The 22801-nt window shown below is 41.4% G+C and overlaps 1 protein-coding gene across 1 annotated transcript; it reads left to right on the top strand.

The window, feature by feature from the left end:
- The first annotated feature begins 4987 nt into the window (after nt 1–4987).
- Nucleotides 4988–21071, top strand: IL13RA1 (interleukin 13 receptor subunit alpha 1). Its single transcript, XM_084212917.1, has 10 exons — nt 4988–5118; nt 8331–8488; nt 11050–11185; nt 12446–12566; nt 14318–14502; nt 14886–15037; nt 16176–16308; nt 16758–16854; nt 17135–17219; nt 18362–21071. The coding sequence occupies exons 1-10, from the start codon at nt 5037–5039 to the stop codon at nt 18479–18481; spliced, it is 1269 nt and encodes a 422-aa protein (XP_084069043.1). The 5' UTR covers nt 4988–5036; the 3' UTR covers nt 18482–21071.
- The last annotated feature ends 1730 nt before the right edge of the window (nt 21072–22801 follow it).

Here is a 22801-nt window from a genome sequence, read left to right as displayed (position 1 = left end):
ATACATTGGGTACATCATATTTGCTAACTATTTGAGAAGAATAGAAATGTCTATTGTTCATTAACATTTTTGATTTTCTTATATTGCCTAAGGAATGGCAGGATTTTTTTGGTCTTGAAAAATTAGCGGAACATATTTCAAATGACATCCTGGCACACGCTCTTTCTTTACCTTAGTTTGGCCACATTACATATTTTATTTGTGTTCCTCTAATTATTTTTTCTGTAAAACTGCTGTGTAATACATCAAGTCTTCAGAATGTATGCCTTGGTAATTTTGCATAAAAGGAAAAGAAATGGGATGAAGTATCTGTGAGCATTAAGAGGAGTTGGCTATTCAAAGTATCAGGATTGGTTTGGATAATGGGATGTGTCAGAGCCAGATGGTTTACAAACAGGACATGCAAAACAAGAAAGAGTGTGCCAGAATTTTATGTATGAGAACTTGCTTTTAGAGATTTACCAAGTAAGCAATGTATAAACATTTTCTCTCTTGGACCTACTGCGTTTTTCTCTGCAGAGGGATTAGAAAGATTCAGTTTAAGAAAAATAATCTCAGAGCTTTATTTCCTCTCCCCCAGAATATCTGGAATGAAGAGCTTACTGCAGAAAATGATGTGTTCTTACATATTATTTGATGTTCCAATCTTCTTCTGATATCAGGACTTTTCATGAGATAGGCCAGCAAATGAAAAATCATAGATGGGAGAATACCTGTCGTGTGTAACATTTGGTTTTGTTCTAGAAGACCTTTGAACATACATAACATGGTATTTTGACAGCAAATCAGACTTTGCATAAACATAATACCTTTGTCTTAAAGTAGGTAAAATATGTTTGTTTTCCCTTTCTAAGGATACCAAATTCCAGGGATTCCACATTATGATTTGAGTAACTTGGCCCAAAAGAACTGGAGAAGAGCGTAAGTGGAAATTATGGGCTCAAAAATGTAATAGAAATGAAATTACATCTTGCCCAATTTACCCACTTGAGGAGAGTAGCACATGTTGGTCTGATATTCACTGAGATGAGTTCTCTAACTGAAAAGGGGGTTCTTACTGTATTGAGGAGCACGCTGTACAGCTAATGCTTATGCAACCAGACTGTAGTACTTCAAATAATATGCTTATGCCAAGCAGTGGCTAACCAAATGTAATACACATATAATATTTCAGCTGGATGTAATTTACTCTCCTCTCATGTAAATCTAACACCTGCTGCTCCATAATCATAACAGGAGTGCTTTTATCCTGCATGTTTACCTTTGAGTGTTGTACTAGCCCTGCTTAACCTTCTGTGTGTGAAGGAACAGCACCTCCCATTTGCCTTGGTTCTTAACTGCTGTGCTGGAGACAGGATGAACAGAGCTGCTCAAGAGCTTCCTGAGACCAGCCATCCCATACTGCTCTTTTTACTTCCTTTTTCTTGAATAATGAGTAATTTTGACAAGAACCCAGGGAAAAAAAGTCACATTGCAGTCAAGTTCAGAGTTTATTCCAGGTCAAAATAAGAGACTAGAAAACCAGGAAAAATAAGTATTTCAATAACCATATTTTCCCCAGAACAGGATGAGTGATCAGAAGCTAATACCAGTGTAAGATTCATGGGACTAAACCCTAGTGCACTGAGCTATCACATATGCACCCCCTAAAGAAGGTTACCAAAATAAACCTTTGTACGCAGAAGTACGCCAAATGAAATGGTGAATACTAAATTATTCAGCAACAAATAGAAAATGCTGACTGAAAAATCCCAAAGGAGCATGAGCACCACAGCATCCAGCTCAGGGAAGTCCCACAAACATGATTCATCAGGCAAACAGAGACAGTCATACAAATTTATCAATAGAAACGAGATCTGAATCACAAGTAAGGAAATGTCCCAGCAGATCAGCCTACTTTCCTAAAAAATATCCCGTAAGTTTGTGGTTGTGTTTTTGCTCTGTTCTGAAGTGACAATTTTCAAATCCAGACTTTTGCTCTTTGGGGATGTATTTATTATTGCTCTTCTTCAACTGGCTCAACCTACAAGGTGGTTAGAATACTGTACATGCCCAGGCAGCTGAACCAGCTCCTGCATGATGTAATGTAAGTCAGGTATAAGTGTTATTTACTCACCAGAGGATAAAAGAAAAACTGCTTTTTCTACTTCTGTCTTCTGAGCCTTCTGTATGGAGCTCTTGCAAGCCTTGGCCAAACAGCTGTAAAACCAGGGTTATGCCTTGCCTCCCTTGGTGATTAAAGGCCAAATAAGGCCCTTGCCAAATAAGTAGGTAAATCAAATAGATCTTCTTACGTAGGGAATAGTGAGCAGAAAAGTTGATGCATGGGCTTGTAAGAGAATTTATCAGAGGGGGAGATACAATATTTGCACAAACATGCTTGGTTCCATGTCCACCCAAAATTGCTCTTCAAAGGAGGTGGGTTTTATTCCACAACATTTATTCCACAACATTTCTCATTTCCAGCAGGGCTTGGGCAGCAGTTCAGAGTTAGTGTCTGTTGTGAACATGTATCACAAAATTCTCGATGACGCTAAAGAACACAACAAAGAACACAACAAAGGTCAAGGCCATGTGAGGAGCCATGTGAGTCAGACTGGGTTTTTTTCAACATTGTTTTGGATTTTTGTGCCTCAGATCCAGCTGTATTCTATTTGAGTCCTTTTTTGAACTGACTCCAGCCGTCTTCTGAAGAGCCTGTAATTATTTAGGCTGAGACCAAAAGTATTGACAGAAGTTGCTGCAAAATCAGAAAGGAGGAATCTCAACATTGATGTGGAATAACTTCTGGTCCCAAAAGGGACAATTCCCCATGGCCCTGCTAATAATTGTTGCCTCTTGATGGACTTAATAATTGTGCAGGCACACCAGGCATCGGCACAATTTCTTAATCTGATTTACGGAACATGCACAGGAAAAATCGTTGGATTTTTGTTTTCTTGCATCTGCAAACTGACTGCATGCCCCCACAATTACTGGCTTTGTTTGCGTGGGTGGAAAAGGCAGGAGCACACAGCCAAGGGCAGGTCAGTAAGATGATTGTAAATCAGTTTATACCAAATTTGAAGCCATACCCCAAGTACTTGTTCAGCAGATCATTTGAAAGGTTCCTCAGGTGTGTCTGTACGAGTTCCAGTCACACCAGCGCAGGTGCATTGGCTCACAAGAGATTTGCAACAGAAAGCTGCAGGACAGGACTCAATGAGATTGAGAAATGGGAAGAAGTCTCTGGTAGGTGGCAGGGATCAAAGGCTCTGACAGCAGTTGTGATTGCTGGGAATCGGGATGGGAATATGACAATGAGCTGAGCTTTCAGGGAGAGGGAAGAGAGAGGGGGAAAAGGGTTTCAGCTGCCGACAACAACGCTGATGGGCAGGCAGCCAAAAGCAGTGAAGGATTGCTTGTGTGCTTGGCATTGGCTTTCCTGGGAGAAGGAGTGGACAAAACAGAAAGAAGGAAAGAAAACAGCAAGGAAACTGAAAGCAAGAGAGGATCAGCTTGGATCAGCTCTACTCTACAGATGTCCTCAATAGCAGGCATAGTCCATGCTCGCTCTAATTGCACAATCCAATCTCCATCACACAGCTTAAATATTCCACATCCTGGAACTTTAAACCACATGTTTATTTGATTATAATTGCAAGGTCCTTGGGCACTTTTTAAGAGCAACTAGAAGTCCTCTTATTTCACAGGGAAAAAAAAGGCAGAAAAACAAAAAAAGCCCAGCATTAACACAGGATATTCCCCACCCTGTCATAAAAAGGTCCACTTCCCTTTTTTTAGAATGAGTGTCTAAAAAGCAGATGAACTCTTGCAAAACTCCTTGAGGAGCTGAGTAAATACTGAAATATTCTGTTGGGTTAGGAATAAGTTCGTTTTACTAACAAATTTTGGTTTGCCTTGAAACTCAGCCAAGTTTCCTCCCTGCTGGATGTGTGCTATTTTTAGAATACCTGTATTTGGGTGATAACTCGGACCAAGCTTGCTAGCTACCACAAAATTCTGGTTCTGAAGGGAAAGTTTTATCCCGAATATTTTATTCTCCTGAAATTAATCAATAGCACTTATGTCCTGTTTCCAGTTCTCAGAAAATTTTGGAAAACTTGTTGCGTCACACCCATAAAAAATGTGAGAGCAAAATTCCAAGTGACCATATTGTATTTGGAAAGGGCTGAAGGAGAGGGAGTTTGGGGAAGTTTATGGAAGGCACTTCTGAAAAAAAAAAAGAAAAATGTGCATTTTTAGCACAGACGAGAACTGTGGAAATTAGCTGAATTTTCAGGAGGGATTCTGAAAAGCGGCATTCTGCCAGGGGCTGGATAAGTGCTCCGACATCAAGAGAACTGCTCGGGGACGTGCTAACGTAGCTGCTTTCCTGGTAGAGGATATGAACCATACCTCGTCTGGGGCACGGTTCAATAGCTGTAGCAAACAAATGTGAACCCAGTTATAAAAGGAAAACGACTTTGACTCGCGAAATGAGATCTCCGTGAGTCTGTGGCCGCGCTGCAGCGCCATGTGAGGAAGCACGGAGGGCACGGGGCAGCGGCGGGGCCGCGGAGCGGGTGCGGTCCCCGCAGGGGCTGTGCGGGCACCGCCCGCGTCCCGCGGCGTCCCTGCGGCTCCGCGATTGCAGCGCGGCCAAGTCCGGGGTCGGGGAGGCACCGACGGCTCCAGCGGAAGGGAACTCAATGATCTCAGAGTCTTTTCCAATCGAATCGATTGCGTGAAGTGTCTCTGTGCTGGGCGAGCGGGGGGCAGTACAGGGGCAGCACATGGGGCACAGAAGGGTGACAACAGAGAGAAGGCAGCGCAAGCAGCGTGCGCCCGGGGGATGCTCCCGTCGCTGCACAGCCCTGCGGCCCGGGGCGGTGCTGCCCAGGTGGCGGGGCCGGGCCGCCCCTCCCGCCCGGCTCGGATTACCTGGGCGGGTCGTCCCGTCCCGTCCCGTCCCGTCCCATCACGCCGCCCTTCCCGGCTGGTCCGGCCCCTTGACGGGAAGTGGGAGCGAGCGGCCGCGCTGGGGCGGCCGAGGCATGGCTGTGCCCGCAGCAGCTCCGCTGCCCTCCCCGCTCCTCCTCGCCGTTTGCTGGGTGCTGGCCGCGGCGACGGCGGCAGGTAGGAGCGGGATGGGCGGCGGGGACGGGCCGGCGGAGCTCGGGAGCGGCTGCCGGCTGCGCTCCGTGGCCGCGGGCGCGGTGCCGGTGCTGGAGCGGCCGCTCCGGGCTCTCCTCGTGCGTGGGTTGGGCGGCTCGGCCGTGGCTCCGCACACACGCGGGCATGGATGTAAGGGAAATGCGGGCATGGATGTAAGGGAAATGCGGGCACGGATGTAAGGGAATTACTTTCATTTTGTAGTAGAAATCGCCCGAAGTTCGTCAGCCGTGTGTGAGGGAGTGCCGGTTGCGCTCCCTGCCCTGTCGTTTACCGGGAGCGGGGATGCTGAAAATCTGCTCTCCCCTTTCAATAAGGCAGCTTTTGGCAGGGGTGGCGGAAATGTTTTAAGCTCCATCTTCGTTTCCCGGGACAGTTTCTGCCTTTAAACCCCAAGGAGAATCCCCAGCCCTCCTCCCGGTGTCCGCGTCTTGCGGCGGTGCGGGAGCGGCTCCGCCGGGTGCGGACACGCAGAGCCTCCCTCGCCCTGCGCCTTCGCTCTTCCTTCACTCTTCCCGATTTTGGAAGTACGAATGTTTAGTTTTAGGAAACATGCGTGCGCGTCTGCGAGGGCTTCATAAGGACTCAGGCTTGAAGGTTTATTCTCTGCTCATGTTATCCAAAAACCCAGCTATAGACATTAACGAAATGTTATTTTTCAGCTGTCTGCAGTTCAGTTTATCACTATGAAATCAACTTTATCACTATGAAATCAACTTTCAGAGAATGCAGAAGGACAAAATAAAAATATTATGAGCTTGATGCTACTTTACAACACTCTCACGTGGTACTTGAAGCAAAGGATTTGCTGATGTTTCCTGGTTAGGGCTTTCGGAAATAATATGTTTTTATGCCTTATGAAATCTCTGCTGGCTACGGCTTTTCCTCTTTTCTTAGAAGCATCACCATGATTTTGCCTTTTAAGAGTGAAATAATGGCTTGCCTACATTTTGTAGATGGTCATGAAGTTGTTCTGCAAAATTGCTACAGAAATGTTAATAACGAGCATAAGACTGTATTTACAAAGACAAAAGTAAGAGATTGGCTTAATCTATGAATAAAAGCTGAATTAAAAACATTAAAACATGAGCTTCAAAATTCAGTAGATTATTTGAAAACCTAGTAGATTTAAACTTTTTATGCTAATACGATTTACTGGTTAATTTATAAACTGTAAATATTAGCATTTCTTTGTATGGCTAGTAATCCACAAACTTAAGTGCAATGGCTTCTAATCAAACCTTTTAGAAGAAAATGTTTAGAACTTCAAAGTAGAAATCAGGGATGACTTTTTTTATGGTTTTTTGGCTGTTGTAGGTAAAAGTTCAAGCATGACAAGATGGAATGCTTGGAGCTGTGTACTCTTGTTGAATTTTTTTTTTTTATATGATTAAGAGGACTCATTATTTTCAAACTTAATGCCCCAAGGCTGTTCCTAAAGCCTGTTGTATGTTTTTGTTAGTGGAAGAGGTAATAGGCAAAGATGTGCTCGCTACGTTCAGTTTTCTCACTGGAGACTGTATTTTTGCAAGAATAAAAATTTCCCTTTTCTGCTCAAACAAAAATCCCCAAAATTTTAAATATTTTAAATATTTTTAAAGTATTTTAAGTATTCAAACAAGCTAAGCATATTCAAACTAAATCAGTGAATCTTTGTAATTATTATCTGTGCAAGCATCCATTATCTGTGCAAACACATGGATTATAATGGTGCCTGATCTCTACCATTGCCTGTCCTTGAACTATGCAAAGGTCTGAGAGAGCTCCAGAAGTTTGATGAATTCCCTTCAAGATTTAGCTACTCTGGCTTTCAGGAAATGTAAAATAATGGTGTCATGGATGCTTTGAGAAGAATTGTTGCTCAAGGAAGCTCTTTTGCTTCTCTATCTTCCCTCTTCCTTGTGCTAGCAGAAGGAAATGGGGCTGCACCGTGACCTGGATGGGAAAGCTGATCTTGATGGAATTATTCTGCCCTTTTCCTGTGTGCTCTCTTCAGTGTTGGGATGGGTTGAGCTTGTCCCCCGGGACCAGCTCCCAGGAACCTGAGCTTGGTTCCCTGCAAGACCTGCAGCACGAGCTGATATCTATTTGAAGTGTTTGTGAAACTATTGAGTAACAACGGTACGCTCTTGTTAGTCCACAGACTGAGAAGTGGTGGTGGCTCAGTGATGATACCTCAAGATACCCTGAGAAACAGAAATTTGGCTTCTGGTTCAACATCTTCTCATAGTACATATTAGAGTAGCCCTTTAAAAAAACAAAGTTCACTTTTACTTCTTTAGGGAATTCCCAGTTGGTGATGTTTTCTAGAATTGATGTCTGACACGTACTTTACTTTTTCCTGGAAGTTTGCCATTTCCTGTCATATTTCCCTTCTTTGTTTTCTACTATGATCTTCAAGCTTTGTGATGGGTCTTGAGTAGGCATTGACTCAGTGCACACCATAACAAAGGGTCAATGCACAAATGGATTTATCTCTGCAACCGTTTCTGAGTCATAGCCCTGCTCTGCTTCTTGTTGGCTTTTGGGGAGATAAAAAATGGACCACTGAAGTGTGGCAGCAGTAAGTTAGTTACTGTGTCCCACACTGGTTTTGCTACTGTGCCAGAACATAGCATTATATTTTTAATAGGTAATTGAGAAAGCAATGTGGTTTCCTTGTTGTTTTTTCACATTCTTGCGTTGGCAATCTTTGCTTTGCTTGCAGTCTTTGCTTAGATTGTGCTTCTAACATACAGCTGTTTCTTGCAAGATGCAATCACTTGTCTTTTTAAGGATTTCTCTTTAAAACTATGCTGATGGATAACTTTTGGGGAGAACATGGTATTAATTGCTCCACAAAATGTATATACTGTTTTTACTAAAGTTTCAGCATGTGATTCATCTTCCTGCAACGTGCAAAAGCTCGAGTACACAGCCACTGCATTGTTGCAGGCTACAATTTCTTGATATTACTTTTCAGTTAATTTATGCATATTTATATTATTTATGAGTTGAAATAAAAGAATAATAGAAACACTTTAGTGTGCAGTACGTTATCTGATAGAAAACATCAGCTGACAAAGCTGAGAAGTTATTTGTGTTCTTTTCTGTCAGAGAGTTAAAAATCTGTCAGTATTACTAATGGTAAAGTGTGGCCCAGCAGGAGTGTTACACTGGTAACTCCTTTCTTCCAGGAGCAAAAGTTCTTCCAGCTCCATCCAACTTGAACTATTCATTTACCCATATCTGTACTCTGAACTGGACATGGAACCCCCCAGAGAACATCAGCAGTAGCTGCAACCTGGAGTATTCCAGTGACATCATCATTAATGGGATTCCCGAGGACAGAAGAGTAAGTACATCAGCTCTTTGAGCTCTGTGTTCTAGTAAATGACTTACTGTTATAAAACTCCGTGTGGGAGAGCATATACACATATATAAATACAATTTTAATATAGCATTTCATTATCATGGGATCAAAACCTCAAAAATGAATCATACCAGCATATGGGATCTTCAGATCAGAAAAATCTGTTTGTTGCTCTCTGATAACTGTCTGCTGATGGTAACACAGAAGTACTGTAATAATAATGGGAGAAGTCTCCTTTCGGTCTTTGTTTATGCAGCTTTCTAGAAAACATAGATACAGGGCAGTCTACATACTCAAGAGTTAAATGGGGATTTGCAAAGGCTTTTCTCCTTTACTTTGGACTCAGTTTAAAGAGATATGCAGATTTAGTTGTAGTTTGACAGTATTGCATCTTTTGGAGATAATGCCAAGAATTAACATTCACCCATTTTTTTTTTTTTACCCTCTCCCTGCAATTACAATTATTTATGGGAGGGTTGTGTTTTGAAGACAATATGGTGCATGTTTGTTGCCTGGAACAGAAGTCATATAACTCATTTGTTTTGGGCTTTGGTTTTCTGTGTTGGATGGTTTGCAGCCCAGATGTGCTCCTTGCTGTGGGTTAGCTGTGGTTTGGACAGGGCATTGCCATGGTGCCCATTGCTATGGACTGTAGGACAAGTATTTTTAAAATTTATTGCCAGTAAGAAAATAAATACATTATTCCACGTTCTGGGAATTTGAAGCCTTTGGTAGATGTCAGCTGTGGGGGAGGCAGTGCTGCTATTTCAGATATGGTTACAATTGATGTGATGCCTCTTGAAGCAGTCCATTGCTGTTGAGCCCTGTTACAGTCTTACAGCCTGATGCTTACATTGGCCTCTTCATTTTAACCACTGTATTTTTTCTCACAGCTCCAGGATATCCTAGACATGAGTAGGGATGTGGTTTGGCCAGTTTGGATGGAGAATTGAGCAACCTGTTCTAGCAGAACACAGGAACCCACAGCGAGGGGGTTGGAACTGGATGATCTTTAAGCTCCCTTCCAGCCCAAAGCATTTTATAATTCTGTGACTGGTTTTCCAAATAGCTGAGCTGATTTAATGTCACTACTAAAAGAGTGATGTTTCATTTTGATACTAATGATCTCTGATAATCTTTATTGGACCTTTAGATGAGCCAGTTGAACCTGCTAACACAGCAGAAACCTATTTAACTATTTTGATTGATTCATTAACAAATCAACAAGTAGAAAGTCTCCTTGGTTAAAGAGGCTGACTAAGTTTGTGGAAGGGTCTAATAGATACTAAGGTCAGCAGCAATGAAAGAAGTGAGGGTCAGCAGTTTCACAGGACAGGATGAAGCAGACTGTACATCTTGCTGCATCTTTTTGCTAACAAAAAATCCTAACCTCCAACAGGTTCTTTCTTTTTTTTTCTTTTTTAAGGAGATTTTCTTGAATTTGTTGCTAGAGATGATAACGACTGGTGCTTAAGAGGCACAAAAGAAGTGGCCAAGATGGGGTGAAGGGGTGCAGCTGGCTGCAGCCCCTTAGCTGGGGTTTTTCTTTTGGGAAGGGCAGAGATAACTTTGACATTTTGGCTCAGGGGTGAGGGGCTGGGCTGGGCTCGGAGCTCTCTCTCGCTCCTGGAGTCACAGGCTGTGGTTGCTGTGGGAAGAATTCCCCACCCCTGGGGAGTCCCATCTCCCACTGTTTTCTCTTACCATGGGTGAGGCTCTGCTTGTGGGAGCAGCCATTGAACTGGGGCCTTTTTAACACCTGATCTCACTGCAAGGGACCCTCGCCATCTGCTCATTAGTGCCAACATTTGTTATTTTTATATACAACTGGTTACAGCATTCTTTGGCCATAACAAAGATATTTGTTTCATACCCAGTTTCCACTTAAATAAAAAGCATTCTACTAGGCCAACAAAAGATGCTCAAGAAAATGTGTGATAAAAGGGTGAGCCTTTTTCTCATGGAAACATACTCAAAATGGAAGATCACGAGATACTTGGGCTTGATGTTGTGTCACTGCTTTTAATAGCCATTTATGGGTTTGTTTTGGTAGGTTTTTCGTTTGCTCCTTAAATCATCCAAACTCATCTCACTGCTTTTTGGTTGTGTCTTCCAATGTTCTTCATTCTGTTGGTCGTGCCCTCATGTGCACACACACAGAAAGGTGAAGGTCAGATCTGGAAGTGCCTGTTTATACCGCTGTAGTATAAACATGCTTATTTTGTATTATCCATGCAGACCTTTTCTAGGATCATTTTCCCCCTTGTTATACTTACTTCTTGATCTCTCTGTAGCCTTTGCTTATGTCTGTAGGTCACAGGGGTAGGAGTAGCCCTTCTTTGTGAGTTCTCATTGTGCCTGAGAAAGAAAAAAGCAAAACCAAGGGATGCTGAGGCTTCCCACATAGCCAGACACTGGTTTGCTTTGGCTTTGAGCTGTAGTGTTTCTGAAGGGCTGTAATATGTCCTGACACTGGCAGAAATTCCCATGTGTCTGAGATGGTGTGACAAATGTTTGGTTTTCTTCCCCCCATCTAAACCCAGGAGTGGAGTAAGAGCCGGTTCCGTGTGACGGACGCGCACTTGAACGAGGAAATGAGCCTCAGAGTGAGAAGTGAATGCAAGAATGACAGCACCAGCGAGCCCAGCCCCTGGGTGGAGACCTCCCTTCTGCCAAAAGGTAATGCCAGCAGTGGCCAGACCCCTCTTGGCCTGAGGAGACATGGCTTTTTCTCTTATCTTTCAACAAGAAATCATAAAATACATCATAGAGAAATACCAGGCACAAGGGGTGGTTTTGTTGATAGAGCTTAAACAGAATGATTATACCACCTTTAAACATTACTGGGGTCTTATGATGCTTAGAGTCTTCTGGGCAAGCTTGTAAAATTTAAATGCTCTTCCAAAACAGCAGTGTCGTTCCTGTTACTTGTCTTCTGCCTCCTTGGAGCCCTTCTTTCTGAAGGGCTGTAATGTATCCTGACACTGGCAGGAATTCCCATGTGTCTGAGATGGTGTGACAGATGTTTTGGTTTTCTTCCCCCCATCTAAACCCAGGAATGGAGTGCAAGCTGCTTTGGTTTTGGTGGTTGTGGCATAAGAGATGGCTCTGACTCCATTAAGCCTGCTGCCTTCATGACCAACATCTAAATCAGTTTATTTTATATGATTTTTCTGTATAAACAGAAGCCCATAAAATAACTCTATACTTGTTTATGTAGGAGGGAGGAATGTAGTAAATTTAATAACTTGTTGAATAAATTACTTAAATAATTGTAGTAGGGTTCTGTCTTTTTCAAGAGATGAGTGAGGTCTACAAAGCATAGCAAAATGAATAGAGAAAAAGTATTTTTTGTTTCTTGGTGTGCAAAAGTGTGGGGTCCACAGCAGAACTATTAGGGAGCAGACTTTGAGGAGTAAGCTATTTTGCTGAATACTTGAAGTTAGGATGTACAGCAAGAAAATGAGCTTGTTGCCTAAAAGTCTGTCCCAGGAGCATGACTTGATGTGGATGAAAACCACATGTGGTTGCCTTATCAAGCTTGTGTGGGTGTCTGCCAGAAGGGTTCTGGAGGATCAGGGAGGCAGATCATCAGGACTTTTTAAAGTACCTGTAGATTAATGGAAATAAATATTTTCCTGACTCAATACCTTGTCCTTATATCTGGTAACTCTAAGTAGCAATTCGGCCATGGTGAACTCTGGGATGTGCTCTTGTGATTGGCTTGCCTCTCGAAGTTACTCTGCTGAGATTTCAGCTATTGCAAGCGTTAAACAGCTGGAATTCATCATTTGTTGTGCTGAACAGGCAGTGTAGTCTGAGAGGTAACCAACCCATTTCTGCCTTCCAGTTTCAGTTATGAAATGTTTCACTTCTGGAACCAGCAGAGAAAACTTGGACAAAATCAATCTTAGAGAACCTTTCCAACTTGCCTTGCAGGTATTCTGGGCACTGCTGCTGTTGACTTGGGCTGTGTTTGGCACAATCTGGAGTACATGGCTTGTACCTGGCGTCGTGGGGAGAACGCAAGCAGTGACACCAACTACACTTTGTTCTACTGGTTCGTGGGAGATTTGTCTTCCCAGCTCTGAAGTGCTCTAGGACTAATCTTTAGTTTTACATGACACATTTCACTTGTCTGCTTCCTGTTGCTTTTAAAGTTCCCAGGGCATTGTGTCCAAGTTACTGCTCAGTCCCATCCAACAGAAAACTTCACCACTGAGGGGGTCAGAAGCTGCTGTGGCCAAGACTTTTTGGAAAGTTGATATAACTGCTTTGTGTCTGCTTCTGTAGCCCAGATTAACACAGCTGCTATTGCTTTCTTTATTTTTCTATTTGGGCACTTGATTCAAAGAGGGAATAATTAAGAACTAAGTTAGACCATTGTATTAGTTGCTTTCTTTGCAGTCCAAGAAAACAGGATGTTTAAGTTAGGATCACTCACAATGTGTCAGCTCATAAACCATTGGGAAATGGTATGAAAGCATTAATAACTCTTAGCAGTACTTCTGGTTGCATCTTCAGTGTTGTAAATAACTGATTCACCTTTAAAGCTATGAAGAACATCTTTTTATCATCATCCTCCCCGCTGGCCAGTGGACAGCCATAAATGGTGTCTTGTTCCCAAGGAACAGACTTGTGTGAGCCAGCTCTTGGCATTGATAGCTGTACATGCTGATCTATGCATACTTCTGCACCTTGATGGGGCTTGTGAAATGCCAGATTGCATTAGCTTCTGTAGAAATAGTGGAGTTTCCTTTTCGAAAGCCCCATGGAGTAGTTTTAAATCAGCTTTCTGTCTTATTTGAGCTAACTGCATAAACTTTTTGCTCTTCTTCTCCAGTGGCAGTCTCACAGGCCAGCTGTTCAGTTCAGGGCATTTGGGCAGCAAACAGCACAAAACTTGCTGCTTTCATTAAATGTGGGGGGACTATTTGCTCCCTGTCTAGGCAGCTGCTCAGACTTTTTCTTTGTTGTAAGATCAGGACCAATGCAGGGTTGATGATCTGAATTTCTGTGTAGAGCAATACTTACTGGAATAATGCTTTAGATTTGAGCTATATAGTTTCAACCTGTCCTGAATGGAAGATGTAGCTGCAGTGACTTCAAAGTGGTTTAATTCATGCTGCTTTGAAAGAATAATAATTTTAGATTTTTAAAGCCAAAAACTAAGAAAACACTTCAATTTTAGACTGAAAGATACATTTTCCACAATACCACTGAGGTGGGGTTTTTTGTTTTGCTTTTCCTGGGAGGAAAGGCTACTGGTGTATTTTCATTGAGACTTGGGCAACAAAGAGAAGCAAGGATGAGGTTTGTCTTCCTAACTTCTCTATTATTGGAAGGGAATACTGACATTTTGAAAATCAAATCAGGTAAATAGGTAAAACAGCTGTCTCAAGAGCTGTGATACTTGAGGCAGAGCTAAAGATTGATCAGCTCATTCTATCACAGAGATGAAATTCTGCTGACAAGAAGTGGTCCAAATTAGGATGTTTTCTAAATATTCTTTACTCCTTGGAATTGTTCTCCTATGTGGAAAATGTGAACCAAAGCTGACAGCAGTTGTTCTTTTTGATATAAAGCAAGCCTGCCTCTCTTTCTGCTCCTTGGTGCTCTTCACAAAAACAGGACTCTAAAGCTTGAGATAAATCAGAGGCTGCTTACTTTGCTTAGCTTTACTTATTTATATGCTATAGCATGGCTTTAATGCAGTATCAGTCTTTAGAATTTGTGGCACATGTTTATAAACAAGCCTTCCCCTTGCTGTCCTTTTCTTCTGAAGTTTACAAGAATAATTTATTCCTCTAGGTTTGATGGCTTGGAAGGCCCTAAGAACTGTAGCAACTCCTCTGTAGACCAAGGAATCTTTGAATGCATTTTCAATCTTACCTTCCCAAAAGACAGGAGAACTTATCCTGCTATAAGTATTTTGATTAGAGGTGATTCTGAAGAAGTTGGGCCTGTGTGTGCAAGTAAAAATCCTACCACCCTTGGTAAGTTTAACATCACATCATAAAAATATAATTAAAATAAGAAATTTGGTAGTACATTGTGTTTGAGAAACTTCACCTCATAAAGTATGGATGAGACAATGAGACTACATGCTCCCTTCTGCTGACCTTTGATTTGAAATTATACAGACAAGAGCTTGTTTTCTCTGGGATGGGTGTCTGGGAGGAAGGGGGAGGGGTAATTTTCTATTCTAATCTTATTCTTTAGTTGGATTTACTCTGGTTTTTTTTACTTACTGGTGCTGACTTCTTCCTCTTTCTCTTCTTAATCTGGTGTAAGTGTAATATTCTGCAGTACAGGACTGAGCAATTTTTGTAAGCAGTGAAATAGACTTTTGAACTAATTATTCCATTTTGCATTTCAGTAAAACCTGCCACACCAAGACAACTGACATTGTCGAGGACTAATGATAGAATTGATGTAAAGTGGAGTGAATCAGAAACTTTTCCAAAAAGTTGTTTACAGTATGAAGTTAAGTATTGCAATGGTGATTTGGACACTGGTCAGATAATTGCAGTAAGTTTTCATTGCTGTTTTTTTTTCTGTGAATCTTTTGAAATATTTGCAGTTGAAAATGAGCAGTTGCATGTGACTGGGTCGGGTGCCAGAGCTGGAAGTGCTCTGTGAATGTAGGATTTTTCTTTGATACTGTAGGTTTATGTTAGTAAAAGCTGTACCTCAAAATTCATGCAAGTCTTATGAATCCTTCCCATCATTTGTGAGGGCAATTTGTTCGTGTGTGAGAACAGTCTGATAAAGAGGGATTTACTAAACTATCAGGAATGGTGCCTGTCTGCTTCTCAGGCATATGGGCTTTGGTGTTCTGGTGTTGGGTTTTCCTGCCCTTGGTCTCTGTGGTCATGTGGCACCTTTGGATTTAAATGCTGTGACCTGATTGCCCTAAAGAAAAATCAGCTGCTGGTGCACACAGGAACAGAGAATCTCACAGAGAAAAGCAGGGGGATAGAGACTGAGGGTGGAGGGGTGCACCCTCAGATACACTGATTTTAGTGTGCACATAAAAAGCATTGAGTTCAGTGTCTGGATGGACTCGTGCTGTGTGTCCATAGCCAGCCTAAATGTACTGTTTGATCAGAATGGTAAAAACAACATGGTAAATTTCAAAGTGAGTGGCAGTCTTCTCCTGTGGAGCATGTTTAGTTGTTTATTCTACCCCAAACTCGAATGCTAGCAACATTCCCCAGGAAACTGCTATTTTGGATAAAAAGTAAGTGCAGTTAGATCCTGTCTAGTGTGTGCTCTTTGTAGAGGCATCACAGAACACTTTGGTATGGTTGGTTATGCTGCCCTGACAAGAATGCAAGGTAAATCACAGATGTTTCTCAGAAAAAGGAAAAAAAAATTAACAAGGCACCGTTCCAAATGCTAACTCTTAGTTTAATCATTGATGCCAAGTGCTGCATGATAGATGTAGCAGTGAATGAGATTAAATCTTAGCTTTGGAATGTGCATTTAGGCCTTCTGTGCTTGTTAAATTCCACTATGTCCTATTTTAATGAGGTTTCATAGTCATAAAAAGGTCTTCCATCAAAACATTCAGATTACATGAGCTGCACAATGTAAATAGTCTTGGAAGTGACTGAGAATACGCTGTAATTGAACAAAGCAAATTGCCTTTTCTTTTTTGCCTTAGTCTGAAATGAATTCTGTGTCAATTGCTGGCATTGATGCAAATAGCAAGTACAGCTTCAGAGTGAGAGCAAAGCCCAAGTGGGAGTGCTACAACAGCCATCTCCAAAGTGACTGGAGCGAGGAAAAGAGCATTGGTGAGAGACTTGTCCCTGCACTGTGCTGCACTGTACTCTTCATCTGTAAGGCATTTAATACCTTTCTGTCTGCTGAATAAATGGGAGTCAAAGATCATCTCCTTATGTACCTGTTTAATTTTGAGTGAAAGAGGGCAGAAGAGCTCTTGTCCTTCAGCAGCTCCACCAGTCCCAGCCTGTGCTGCTGTTGGTAGTGGTGCCATTTGTGGAGCTTTGCAAAGTCCAGTGTAACCAATTTTTCAGCCCTGAGTCTTGCTCATTTGCATTTCCCTGCCAAACACATCAACATTATAATCCCATCTTTGGAAAACAAGATGGTCCTTGCCTACAAAAGTGCTAGTGTACTTGAAAAAGTCTATGAACAAATTGGAGAATTAACTATTTTGTTGTCATTGTTCCTAAAAAGCCTCTCAAAATATCCCTAAGTTTCTACAATTTCTGTTTTCCAGGTGAGAAGAGGGACTCTACAATCTATGTTGTTCTAATAATTACCATTCCATTAATAGTAGCAGTATCTACAATAATTCTACTTGTTTATCTAAAAAGGTAAATATTGATCTCCCTACATTTGCTGTTTTGTCAGGATGAAAGTTATTTAGAATTTGTCTATGTCAATGTTCCCCTTCTGTTTTGGGGAGTAAAAATAAGAAATGGGTAGATTTGCACAGAGAATGAAGCCTGGCCAGTGATGACAAAGTTGACTCCACAAATTTTCTTTACTGTACCCAAACATGATTTTGACATTTTTAAATGATTTAGTGGTTTTAAAATGATTTCTGAATTAGTATATCTTTCATCTAAATATTTTGTTTTTACCTTCACGAAGGCTGAAGATATTAATTCTTCCACCAATCCCAGACCCTAGAGAAATTCTTAAGCGCATGTTTGGAGAGCAGAACGAGGATTCCCAGGTTGGTAAGAAGCTGTTGGGTCAACAAATCTATTGAACTGGGATCTCTGGGCTTGTAGTCTTGTTTTTCCTATGTCTGTCTTAAAACTAACTGTGTATAAGTAAGTATATCTTATAAAGATTAGGTATTTTACAATACTAGGAGTTGTTCAGTAACAATTACCCAAAACTTAGATTTCCTTCCCCACCCCCAACTGTACTTTTCTAGTTCGATTAATAGAATTGCATTATTCTGTTACTCCAGCTACTAGTCCCTTAAATTTGTTTCAGGCTGGGGTTTTTTGGGTGGCAGTTTTCTGATTGTCAGGCTTCTTTTGCTGTGTGGGTTTTGGTTTGAGGATTTTTGGTTTTGTTTTTACAACTCCATTAAGTGACTTTTACTGAACATTCGTGTCTTTCTGCTACTTAATCATATTTATGATGCTGAATTAAGCTATTTGTGTTTGACGTCCAGAAACGAACGTTTTTAGCACTCTCACATTTATCATAGTCTGTTAGCTAGAAAGTAAATCAGACATATAGCTTCTTGTTGGCAAAAGAACAAAAACAGCTATAATTGTTTCAGGCACTGGTTGATGAAAGGCTTGCAGTGGTGCCTTATTTCGGGAAAAATAAACATAATACCATTAAGGAAATTATTTTTAAATAAATCTCTCTAATTAGCCCTTTATAAAAATCCAGAGAGAAGAGCACTGACAAGCTCTAATTCAAACCTTGACAAGAATGTTGTTCTCCCAGATGGGACTCTTGGCCACGAGGGCCATGACTGTGGTAGCTGTTACACTTTGTTGTGCTTTCACAAGTGTTTTGTTACTGCCCCAAGTAATTTTCTCAGTGTGCTCAGTTAAAACTCTACAAAGTGTGTACATGCTCAGCTCTCCATCCTCCTGCCTGAGCTTCACCTGCTTGGCTGTAGTTGGAAGCACCCTTAAGGTGGGGACCAGCCTTCAATTCCTCATCTCCAGAGGACATCTCTTCTGTCAGCCAGGCCCAAGCCATGGCTCTGAAAAGCACATTTTGTTCCCAGCTACCTTGGCTTTCCACCACAATACAGGGTATTATGCTGGGGTCAGTCTTACTGGGGTGAAAAAGCAACACTTGCCATGAGGAAATACTGTTTAAAATGTTGTTCCTCTCTTTCAGAGCTCTGCTAAGGATGATCCCACGAATGCTTTTGACAGGTTAATTATAGAAGAAGAAATTCATTCTTTAATTTTAACAGAAACTTCAGAGAGCACTAATGCTGAAAAAGAAAACAGGTAGACTCTGCTTTATCAGTGAAAGAGGAGGAAGCTGATTCCTGCTCCTGTACCTCAGGTGACTGTAGATGTGAAGAGGCCTGTGAGGCTCTGGCCAGCTCTTCCTTCTCTGAAGATGCATCACTGACAGTGGCTGTTCTTCCACCTCTGCCAGAAATGCCCACCTGAGCTCAGTCAGGATGAGCCTGTGTGTAATCCATGGGACTGCATTGTGGGTTCCCTGCTCTGGCTTCAGCCAGCTCTGCCCTGCAGCTGTCACTGCCACTTGCACTCGTGTTTGTGCCTCACACCAGACTGTCCCGGTTGTTTGGGGTTTTTTTGGAGCAAGCACGGTGACTTCTCTGAAGGATTTGGCTCTGTTTGCAGTAGGTGGGATGGTTCATTAGTGCTGCCAGGTGGAGCTGCTGCCAGGTGGGATGGCAGAGCATGGACTGTTTGTGGATAACCCTGTGTGTGCCTGGGCTGGGCACTCTCTGGAGGGCACTTATGGACTGAGCTTCTTGTGCTTCTGCCCATCGGCTGGGGTTTGGTCAAATCCCAACAAAGAGGGTATTTTTTAAATTTGAAAATGTGTATGAAAAGCCTCTGCTTTCCAGCTGGTGTTCAGAATATTCACAAAAAAGGCTTAGTTTTGTTATCCTGTCAATTGCCTGTCCTCAGGTGCCTTGCCTTCATGGCCTTCTTGGGTTAATGATACTTTGTGTAAAGTGAGAAATAGAATTTTTTTTGCTTGTTCCGTGCAGTAGCAGATAACTGTATTGAGTCTCACCAGACTGTGATTCTACTTTGGCCATATTGGCCTGAAGACACCTGATTTTTAGCAGCTAAGTTGTCCTGGGCCTGTCCAGCAAAAATATCAGGATGGATGCATGAGTCTAAGGAGCTGTGGTCAAAGAGATTAGCAAATATTAAACCACTGAAACCCAACTAATTCAAAGGCTTCAAGACCCATCCTTACTGCCAAACTGATGGATTTGGGGAGGAGGGGGTGACAACCTTGACCCGTTTTCTAAGAGATGAGTTTTATTCTTTCTATAGGGATGAGACTCTGATTTGAGCTTCCCCTCTAGGACTTAGCAATGTAGAACAAGGTGCTGATTTGACTTTTTAAAAAATATTTCTTCTGCATTTTACTGTAACAGTTTGACAGTTGTTTTTGTTGTTGTTTTGTTCATTCTTTGATGATTTTGTTTTGAGGGTTCTTTACCCAGCAAAGCTCAGCAGGTGTTTTCTGGACAACTGTGACATTTTCTGCTCTGCATTCTCAGCATTAGTTTCTGCCCCGTGCTGCTAGGTTAGTTACAGTGGTACCTTGATTGTGCTGGAGGAAGAAGATAATGGAATGGAGAGAAAAGGATCCATGGAAGCCCTTTATGGTTAGTGCTCAGGGATTTCTTGCTCCTTCCAGATAAGTGTAGACATGTGAGTCATGGACATGGGCAGTCTTAGCAGACTGGGAAGAGATCTCCTGATAGGCTTTCTAGGAGCAGACTTTATAGCTACTAACCTTTTAAAGTTCATCCCTGTCTTCAAACTCCATTCAGTCAAAAAAGTGAAAATAAATGCTATATTTTTTAGAACATATTGTTCTGCAAGAAGTGGGACGAGTGCCACATGCTTTTTATCTACAAGTGTGCATCTTTTATGCACTTATGTATTCCCTCCCTATCAATAAATCCAATTCTTTACCCATTGTTCCCTGAGCCCCTCAAATACGGTTTTTGTCCATGTCTCTTATCCTCCTTTTGTTAGTGGTAGAAAGAGGAGGGGAAATGTAGCAGAACTAGCAGATCCCTTATTAGCATATGCCTTTTACCTCCAATCAGGCTATAAAAACCCTGACATGAGACAAAATAAAAATAAAGCCTCAGGGATTTCAGTGAGAAAAAACTCAGGTTATACAAAGTCAGCTAGTAGCACTCTCTGAAATTCCAGAGATTAAGGAATAGCATGAGGAAAAGAGTAATTACATTCCTTGCTGAATTCATTCCCTCTGCAACATTGATGTCATTGCAATGATAAATATTCCTTCAGTCTACCTCATCTGGAATGTTGCTAAACATAGACCACTAGACAGAAATGTGTAGTTTCAAGATAAGTAAGCATAACAGTGCAATACAAAGTTTTTTAGCTTTCAGCATACCAATCTAGGAAAATCAGTACTTACCCCTAAATTTTTTTGACTTTTATGCTGGTGTCTATGAAAAAAACAAAATTGAGTTCCTTTAAAAAAAAACCCCAAACCAACCAAAATCCCCAAACAAATTTGAAAAGCCATAGAATGGGAAAAAAAAAGGATGGAAGGTGTTAGGCCAAAAGGAAGATTTAAATGCTAAGGATGGTTTAAGTCAGTATATAGAAAGGTTTTGAATAACACTAGTTGACACTTCCTCATGGATTCATTTATTGAGCCTGTATTTCAGCATGTAAAGCAAGTATCTGAATATAGTTTCACCTTTAAACATGGTTTTTTTTAAGGTAAGATCTTTTTTAGCTTGAAATTATCCAAATTTTGCTATGATTTATTTTTTTCTTCATTGCAGTTCCTTGATCTGTAAATTTGTTCAAAGAGTGAATAAATGTGATTGAATGCTTTTCAGTGTAATGGCATGGCATTTTGTTCTTGGGTTGAGGAGATTAAACTGAGGCCAAAGAGATGGATTTTTAATGAGGAACCACGTTTGAAGCATGCAGAACCCAGAGAAGAAAAGCTGAGTTGCTTTGCCCTCTTTCCTTTTAAGAGAATTGTTTTAAGAGTCCATTGTGGATGGATGGCATGGCCATGGTTTTGGCTGGGATAGTGGAACACAGATGGAGCTGAGCACAGGGTTTGGGCTCTCACCCTCTCTACTCAAGGCCATTCTACTTTCTGACATTGGCACATTATTTCAGTGCCATAGAGACCTAATAAACCATCAAAGTGGAATTTGACTGAAATTGCTGCAGCCTTCCCCAAGGTATCTTCAGTATTTTACATCTTTGTTAGCTGCTGAGGTTATTGAGAAGGCCATCAACTTGTCACTTAGACCCAAATATATTCAAGTGCCAAATAAACACATTAGTAATGGCTTCTTGGAAAGATTCAGAGAGAGGCTTCTTAGTTCCCTTCAGTGAGCAGATAATTCAAAATTAAGATATAAGCCATGACATCAAAAACAAGACTTTCATGTTTCTCTTTCACAATTCTACAGTTTTGGTGGTGATAATAATGACTAACAATGATTTTAATCACTCCCTGTAAGTGACCTTTTCCTATTTTAATATATTCTATTAAATAATCTCAGCTTTCTGTATTTGGCATCATTGAGAAATTGAACAATTAATTTCTATTTTTTTTGTTCTTTTTTTTTTGGTTAAGGAATGATATGACACAGTTGAAAGAAGTTCTAGAGGAAAACACTGAAGTGTAAGTCACTGTTTCAGTGCTTACTGGGTAGAACTGTTCACAGGTTGGGTATTTCCATTCACTGGAAAGTATTCAATAAACTTATTTCTGAGCTGGAACTTCAAATACTCAGAATTTCCTTTGAATTTGTTTTTTCATTATTAAAGAAAAAAAATTAACAGAATGATTTTTTTGTTTTGGAGGGTTTTCCACTCACTCAAGCAAGAACAGGATGTAGGTGAGTAGGGGGTGGAAGTCCAGATATGGTCAGGATGTTGCAGAAAACTCCCTCCCTCCTTCTCACCCAAGTGCTGTGGTCGGGCAGCAGCTGAGATCTGCAGGCCCAGGAACAGGTAAGGTGGGTCTGGGAGGAGCAGTTCTGCTGGGCTACTGAAGGTTCATCAAGATAATCCCCAAATACTTCTGTTTTAAACAATATTTGTAAAATATGTTTTGGGGGAGCATTGCCAGCTGTAGAAATGTAGCATCTAGATAATACTGAAAATCCAGATGCAAAACCAGATTAAAATCTCTCTATTTGGATGAACTTTCTGCAAGCTGTTGAATCAAGGTGGTAGCAGGAGGCTCAGATCACATGATGTAACAAAATCCACACAGTTACCACAGCAAAGCAATGTGGCTTTGGGTGGGTGGCACGGGGAAGAGAAACTTTCTCTTGGGTCCGGAAACTCTGTCTCAGGTTTCTAACATGTAAGGGCCTGAAAGCTTGTTGATGACTTATGGGGGTTTTTGGGGGTTGGTTTTTTCAATCTGTTTTTCCAGTATGCTGGTTAGGTAAATGAAATCCTTTCTCTTTGTTTGTAAACTTCGTGGTGTTTATCACTGAAGGACCCTCTTCCATGGCCATTCTCTGGTTATTGCTTAGTTTTCTGAAGATAGTAATCCAGTGGGGAAAGATAATTGCTGCTGTCACCACAG

This window comes from Fringilla coelebs (genome assembly GCF_963513975.1).
Source record: "Fringilla coelebs genome assembly, chromosome: 11".
In the NCBI taxonomy this organism is placed as follows: Eukaryota; Metazoa; Chordata; class Aves; order Passeriformes; family Fringillidae; genus Fringilla; species Fringilla coelebs.
Note: the sequence above shows the minus strand (reverse complement) of the source record. Positions and strands in the feature narration are given on the sequence as shown.

Excerpts from the sequence above, each read along its gene's own strand:
- IL13RA1 (XM_084212917.1), top strand. The coding sequence starts at position 5,037 with ATGGCTGTGCCCGCAGCAGCTCCGCTGCCCTCCCCGCTCCTCCTCGCC. Across the intron at positions 5,119-8,330 it reads GGCCGCGGCGACGGCGGCAG|GAGCAAAAGTTCTTCCAGCT; the intron begins GTAGGAGCGGGA and ends CCTTTCTTCCAG. Across the intron at positions 12,567-14,317 it reads AACTACACTTTGTTCTACTG|GTTTGATGGCTTGGAAGGCC; the intron begins GTTCGTGGGAGA and ends TTATTCCTCTAG.